This window comes from Lygodium microphyllum, chromosome 19, assembly GCF_053477565.2.
Source record: "Lygodium microphyllum isolate KBCC chromosome 19, Lygodium_microphyllum_v1.1.10, whole genome shotgun sequence".
Classification (NCBI taxonomy): domain Eukaryota; kingdom Viridiplantae; phylum Streptophyta; class Polypodiopsida; order Schizaeales; family Lygodiaceae; genus Lygodium; species Lygodium microphyllum.
Genome location: NC_141153.1, coordinates 26,748,593 through 26,756,802, shown reverse-complemented (window position 1 = coordinate 26,756,802; position 8,210 = coordinate 26,748,593). Strand labels below are relative to the sequence as shown.

General features: G+C 37.3%; 1 protein-coding gene across 1 annotated transcript; it reads right to left on the bottom strand.

Moving 5' to 3' along the window:
• Positions 1 to 237: 237 nt before the first annotated feature.
• On the bottom strand, positions 238 to 1,886 carry LOC148019673 (uncharacterized). The gene has a single exon (XM_087699788.1). It carries the CDS (start codon positions 1,277 to 1,279, stop codon positions 305 to 307), a length of 975 nt encoding a protein of 324 aa, XP_087555914.1. The 5' UTR covers positions 1,280 to 1,886; the 3' UTR covers positions 238 to 304.
• Between the last annotated feature and the right edge of the window lie 6,324 nt (positions 1,887 to 8,210).

Below are 8,210 nucleotides of genomic sequence, written 5' to 3'. Positions count from 1 at the left end.
GCACAAATGGATTGAGTAGGTGCATGTAGTGCCTATGGTCAAGCTTTGTTCATGCTTGTGTAGATGAAAGGCCTTTCTATTAGGATTCTCAAATCCACGTGGATGTGTGTGATGAGCTTTGTAATAAGGATGTATAGGAGACAATATACAAGGATAGAAGAGTAGAGATATTTGTGGGATCTCAAGAGTTTGTGCTGCATGGACTTTCTTGTCACCAATCTCCTCGAATACATGTCATGTGAGCCAATTTTAGCCAAGTCATCATCAATAGATCTCTAGCAAAAGATAGCATTGGGCAATTTTACTAAGATGTTGATGATGGAGGAGGAGAGGGGGGAGGAGAAGGAGCTTGTGGTTGTTGTTGTTGTTGTGAGAATCTTGCACAAGAATTGATCTCAACCTTGTTGGGAGTGCCAATATTGTTGATGATTGGTTGAGCTGGCAATGCAACAACTCTACACAAAGGATGGGAAAGGGTACTTGTAGGGCTTGATGTGATCAAAATCCGTAGGTGCATTTGGGAGGGAGGCTTATCATCTATGGCATTGAGGAGGTCTGCCCGACATGTGGGGCAGGAGGATTGCTGTGAGAGCCAAGTGTCAACACAGGGGATGTGGAAGGTGTGGTGGCAGGTGGGGAGTGCTCGAAGGGTCTCGCCATCCTTGAATTCGCAGAGGCAGATGGGGCAGGAGGGGGGTGATGATGGTGGTGGTGGTGGGGGTGATGATGATGATGATGATGGTAGTGGTGATGATGATGAGATATCAAGGTGGAGGTCATGAAGGGGGCCTTGTTTTGAGGGTCCTTCTTGTGGTTGTTGTAGTTGTGGATGAGGAGGAGGAGGAGGATGGTAGATGATGGTGGGGAGGGACTTGAGGTGATGCTTCTTCATGCCATGAGAGGTGGCTTTGGAGGAGGTGGGGCGGGGGTGGTCGGGGTAGGGAGAGGCGAGGCGCTTATAGAAGACGAAGAGGCACTTGACGAAGGAGTTCATGCCAAGGGCGCAGACGAGGACCAGCAAGATGGCGGCCGTGACGATGATGATGTTGGTGTCCAAGGACGTCGACTGCTTGTTATACGTCGCCATCGCCACTGCACTTGTGCTCCCCGGAGGAGGAGGAGGAGGGGGGCTCATCGCCATGTAATCAGTCGAAGTCGAGGAAGATGCAGAAGGAGAGGAATGAGAAGGGGCAGGAGGAGGAGAATAAGAGACAGACGAAGAAGAAGAAGAAGAAGAAGCAGCCGCTTCCTCAAGCACCCTCCTAGCAAATGATAGCATCGTTGCGTGACTACAAGCCCCTCGACGACCACCACGCACCTCTCTCTCTCTCTCTCTCTCTCTCTCTCTCTCTCTGTCTAACGAGAAGAGATCTCCACAACCAACATCCTTGCAAAAGAAAGATTGCCTCACAAACAAGAAATCTCTCTCTCTCTCTCTCTCTCTCTCTCCCCACAACCAACAATCTTGCAATGCTGTGTGTGTGTGTGCAAGGCTTTGTGTGTGTGTGTGTGTGTGAAGATATCTCCACAACCAACAATCTCAAGAAAGCATTGCCTCATAAATAAGAAACCACCTCCCTACTACCCAAGAGATCTCCACAACCAACATCCTTGCAAAAGAAAGATTTCCTCACAAACAAGAAATCTCTCTCTCTCTCTCTCTCTCTCTCTCTCTCTCTCTCTCTCTCCACAACCAGCAATCTTGCAATGCTGTGTGTGTGCAAGGCTTTGTGTGTGTGTGTGTGTGTGTGTGTGTGAGTGAGTGAAGATATCTCCACAGCCAACAATCTCAAGAAAGTATTGCCTCATAAATAAGAAACCACCTCCCTACTACCCAAAATCCTCTGCCCAAACATTTTATAGTTCCCTTGCCCTTCCACCTAACATCCCTTAGCCCACCACTCTTATACAAAGTTTTGGAATAAAGTAGCACCATCTCCCTCATCTTTTTCGCATTATGAACATTGTGCCTTGACAAAAACTCCTTCAACTCACATCATTATCTATTTTATTAACTAACTACTTCCTCAACTCACATATTGTATTTGTTTTATTAACTACTTCATTTACCAAGATAGATGGCTTAAGTACACTTCATTTCTTTATTTTTTAACATGATTACTTTATTCTATGAAGTAGGTTTAGCTTTAGGTCCTCCCTATCCATGTAATGATATGACACTGAAGTACGTTTCCTAATTATAAATATATTGTACATTTCCTATTTATTAAAATATTTGCGTTCTTCTAAAATTTTTACGTTGGTTTCTAGATCTCTAATTATGCACAAAGTTTCACCCACTTGAACATTATATTAGAGCTACAGCCTTGGATTCCATCCTATCCTCGAGCACTCAAAGATTTGCACTACTCTTTAGTGCCCAACAGTTTGATTTTAATATGAAAAGACATCACTCTTCATTCAATTCTACCAAGTTCAATAGACAAATTCCTTGCAAACTCATCCTCCTTCAAAATAAAGTGAAGTTATCTTTCCATTCAAGAATCATTCGTGGGACCAAGTAGTCCAATTAGCATTTACCTTTCTATTCCGCACGCATTATCCAAATGCCTTCCTTTTCATGTTTCCTCTCCTTTCTTATACTAGCATCAATGTCAAGCTTGTGAAACCTTGGTCCTCATTTGTCACCTGCAGGTATCCTTCAAATAAAGGTGCATGTCCCTGGTTTGCCTCTATTAGTGAGTGCAAGAGACATGGATGCTTTTGTTGGTGAAAGTTGGATGGTAGCAAAACATATTGCATCATCTTCTATAAATGTTGCAAAATGTAATGTCATTAAAAATTTGGTTCTACATTAAAGTATCTTCTTGCAGCCTATGAGTGTGACATAGAAATCTTTGCTACACGCACTACAAAAGTACATAATGATGTGACAAGGTATTTCACCCATGATCTAAGTGATCAAGGAACTTAGACTAACTCCACTGTGTACGCAAAGTCCATCCTATAATTGAAGTTAGCATTTCTTTACATGTTTTCTAAGATGGGTATACTTGCCACAAGTATCTTGCTTTTTAAATTTACAAAAACCCTAATATTCATCCATTTAATATTTAATATCATTTAATTAGACATTTAGTAGAAAAGTTGCACTTTTCATTGGAATTTCAAAAATAGTCTACAAATTTCCATTTTAAAAACATCTATGCTATCATCATACATGTTTTTTTTCAAAAACCATATGTCTTCGAGTATCCTTATTTGGGTTTGTTTTACAAATTGGTATATAGCCAATAATTGTCAAGGGTTTTTCTACATGCATGCAAATAATCACGCACATATGCAAGTGTTTTGGCATGTTTGTTTTGGTTCATGTTTCTACTAATGATGTCACAAGTTTATGTCGTGGTTATGGGATGTTTTTGAACCACACACATCATCTTATATGTTTCACGGAGACATGATTACTACAAGACCAATAATTAATATATATTACCAATTGGTTTGGTTTATGTGCACATCCATGCTCTTGCATGCCTACACACATGCATGCACTTGTGCACATGCAAAGACATATTCTGAAGTGCTACATACACATAGATGCATTCATGCATGTACATGCACAATTGCATGTATGTATGCATATGCAAAAGCATATATGGAGTCAACATGTACTTATGTACATATATGTAGCATTTATAGATGGATGTATTAAATATGCATGCTTGTATGCATCTACACATGTATATACCTATGCATGGTGTATGCTTGTATCTATGGAAAATATATTGCATGATTATAGCATAAGTAAGTGATGGCATATAGCGATATTGTGTGAGGCAAACAATCCAAGTGTGTGTTCGAGGGGTGGTAAATTGGTGGTAAACTAATGGATGGAGAGTGGTAGGACAAGCTTGAGTCATGGTTTACTTCAAATCCACAATCATCTAATGTTTCATGACACATTGAAGATCCAAAAGTAGTAGGCTTGGGTATTGTTGGGTGGAGCACTTATATGATCACCCAATCTATGCTGGCATGCTTGTAGGCATGTACATGTAGATATGTAAAGATATAAACTTAAAGTTTTATATACGTTAGTGTTATTATTCCTTTGCTACTATATACAAAAGCTCATTATGCTATGCTCGTTGTTCAAAAGTGTTTCTTTGATAAACTTAAAAAATTTTATGTGATTTACAAGATCCTTAGCCATGAAAGTAAGTGTGGACAAATTAAGCCTATTGTGAAAAATATAGGCAACTTGTAATCATAAAAAACAAGCTCAAAATTTATTTTGAGGATAGGACTTCTTCGATGCAATGAATCTGTGTGGGTTTGGATAAATATATCCCTAACTCAATGACTTTGGAAAGAGTGGGATCTTCAATATAATTTACAAACATTTTCATGTTATTCATAGATTCTTTTAAACTAGCATGATCTTTAGAGGATCAAATGAGGCACAAAACACTTAAAACTTAGACAAAGCAAACTATGGAAGTGTTGTGATTGTTATAGCCAAATAGTTCAAAGTGACTCATGAATAAAAAGACTTGAAAGGTCTAAAAGTACAACGGCTAGAGTCCTCATCTATTTCTACATGGCACACCTCAATATTAATAAGATGTACCTTTTCGTTAAAGAATTATAATTATGTTGTCTAAAGCAAAATAAAATGATCTATAATACAAATAGTAACCAATATCTGAAAAGTTTGTTTTCATATAAAATCTAGAACTATGCTCCTTACAGAAAATAGCTAAAGTTCTTATATGAATTTGTTTCAATGATAGCCGAGTTGACATAATAGGATTCTTTCAAATGGCATGCTAGTACCTTTAACATACATAAAGATTTTTTGGGATTAATGTGGAATTTTAAACCCTTATTAAGGTTCATAACTTGTCAACGTGCTCTTTCACTATCAAGATAACTAGCTACTTCTTAAAAATAATGGCCATATCAAGAATTGAAAAGCTAAGGCTAAAATAAACTTCTAAAAAACTTTTATGAACACTCAAGCTTTTAAGATCTTACAAGATATGCTTGTAATGCCTAATCATAAGTTTTTGAATTGGTAATTTTTATTGTGACATATGCTTGAAATGTCTAAAACTAGTCAATTGCATGATGATTAAGGATTACTCACATGCTTGCTAGGCTGTGCTTTGCACCATGATATGAAACAAAATGCACATTGTATGGCTGTACAATGTTAGTACAATAGTGTATTGTGAGTTCTTTCTTAGGTTTCTTGTTAAACATTAAGTACACCTAACCACTTATTTTACATGATGGCACAATTTAATATGACAATTTTAGCCTAATTTTACATTAGTTTTTAAAGTAAAACTAGTGAAAACATATGGACTACTTTACATAGAATTTTGAAAATCTATATCCTCATCATGAGTAAGCAATGGGTTAATAAATGTTAAAAGAATCAATGCTAAGAATTGTATTTATATAAATCTAATATTGATATCATGGTTTACATTTATAGAAATGAATGCCAAGAATTTATAGAAGGAGGCTAAAACTTGACCTCAACTTTAATGCTCTTGAGGTTGTAGAAATTTCATTAGCCCTTCTTTGGGTACATTTATTTTGAGACCACAAAAGTAATGGACTTCATGTGTTTCCCCATACTTCTTCCATGTAGCTAGATAATGAATGCTTCTTTGCTTTTTCCATTTCCTAGTTGTAGTGATAAGACAAAAGTGTTGATTTTCCTACAATTGGACTCAACTAATCATAAAGACCTCTCTACTATCCTTCCACACTTTCCATATGCCTTTCATAGCTATGGCCTTAGAATCATGTGTCTCATTCCATACTTTTGAATGGCATCTCCATGGATGGATTCACTCAACAAAAAAGGTTTAACACACCAAATTATTCCTTGAATCCATAATTAAGATGGCAAACATTTGTAGAGGGCATCTTTATTTATATATATCCTTTTTTATTAATATATCATCTTCTAGTTTCACCCTTTTTTTATCCAACAACAAATGCACATTATCCATGCACCTACACTTTAACAATCAAAGGGAAAACAACTTGCTCAAAACAAGATTTGTGCACATAGATTTGAATGATTTCTATCTTCCCAATTAAATCAATTGGTTGTTGACAGCATTGCACAAGTAGTCAATTTGATATTTTATAGGTGGGAAGCAATGATATTATAGATTCAAACCCCCAATTTTTTCCTTCCTTGTCTTCCATAAGGCTATGCACCTTTAATTTGTAATGCATTAGGGGGACTATAAAGTTGTTCCCCCTTACCACCCTACACAATGAGAGAGAGAGAGAGAGAGAGAGAGAGAGAGAGAGAGAGAGAGAGAGAGAGAGAGAGAGAGAGAGAGAGAGAGAGAGAGAGAGAGAGAGAGAGAGAGAGAGAGAGAGAGAGAGAGAGAGAGAGAGAGAGAGAGAGAGAGAGAGGAAGATGACATGTTGTAGGTATGTGTTGGACATGTGTGTTTCTCACATATGGACCTTATTCAATTATTTATGGCCAGGTATGTTATAAATATAGGAAATACTTCACGTGGATTATAAAAATGAAGTTTGCTTCACACCCTAATGTATGCTTCTTACATTAAACACACAGGCTTCTTATTTTCCTTTTTATGGTGCATGCACAAGGTTGTGCTTCACACACCATAGCTTCCAATGCTTTTGTTGGATCTTTGTATTGGCGATGTGTGTGTGTGTGTGCGCGTGCGCGTGCACGCATGCACATGCGTGTACATGTGTCTATGTATGCATGTTGTGTGTGTGTGTGCACCTATGCATGTGCGCATGTCTATGTATGCATGTTGTGTGTGTGTGTGTGTGTGCACCTATGCATGCGTGTATGTCTATGTATGCATGCACATGTGTGCATACGTGCATGCGTGCAATATTATCTATATGTGTCTTTGTCCTCTCTCATTGCTCCATCTCTCCCCTCTCATATGCAAAGATGAAATACCTTTCTTAGTATATGTTTGATGTTCAAATCGAAATTACTTTGGATTAGGTCCCACATCTAACTTTTCAAAATAAATAAGTCCATGTTTTAATATTGCCTTCTAAATTGTTAAAATATTGAGAACTTTACTGACACTCATATTTCAAATATGCATTATCTCATTTTTCTAAATCATTTTTATCATTTTAATATACATATATATATTAAATAGTTAGCACAAAAGGGTTGATTTAGTGACTTGATATCTCTCTCAATTCACCAAACCACACACAAACTCACACTCTCTTCTTAGAGTAAACTCAAAGCTCTATATATGCCAACATATGCATACATATATGCATGCAAAAATATACATATGCATGTGTATAAATATTTTATGACCAGTCTAAATGAGAGAGAGAGAGAGAGAGAGAGAGATGATGCCAAGAGGCATGTTCCACGGTGGATTTCATGACTATATTTATTTGTCGAGGCTCGTACACAAGGTGGATTCCTTGTGTGAGAAGTTGATGGGGATGCCTATCCTTTTCCGGCATTAGATTAATTTAATGTGTATGTGGGTGTTTCCATAGCGGGTGATTCCACAAAATACATATCAAATTAATGGACATTTATGAGTTTAGGGTGCGCACTTGAACTAAATTAAGGTTAGGATAGAGTTCCAACCGATTTAATGATTTTGTAGCTGAAGATTGCTAGGTAATCATTTTTTTTGGGTTTTATTTTATTATTTTCTAACAATTGTGAATGCTTTAGTTGATGTGTAGAGCAAGCAGCGGTGGTGTTGGGTAGCACCGGGCAATGATGTGTCCAAATGCCTAGAAGAATTACCATTTTTTATGGGTGTGTGCCTTATCACTAAAGGCATGGCACCAATATTTATTTAACCACGCTTATTTATTAAAGAATTTGAAAAAATACTTATTATCTTGTATGCGCATAGGTGCTCGGTTAAATATTTTATTATTTAATATTTATATTTGGACACAACCTTACTTTTGGATGTCCAAATGCCTTACTTTATATTTGGGCAAAAGCAAACGCAAAAGAAAAAGCATGCTATTTGTAAAGTGGACTATTTTTGAGCTAAAAGATAAATAAATCTATAAATACATGCCTTGTGAAGTGCTCACACAAAGGCATAGGGGAGATTGCACCCAATTTTTCTTTTTGGTCTCATGTCGTGTAAATTCCCTTTTGCTTTTATGAAGGTTTGTAGAGTTCTTTGTTCTAGGGGGCCTTTCGACATTCACTACGCACGCATACA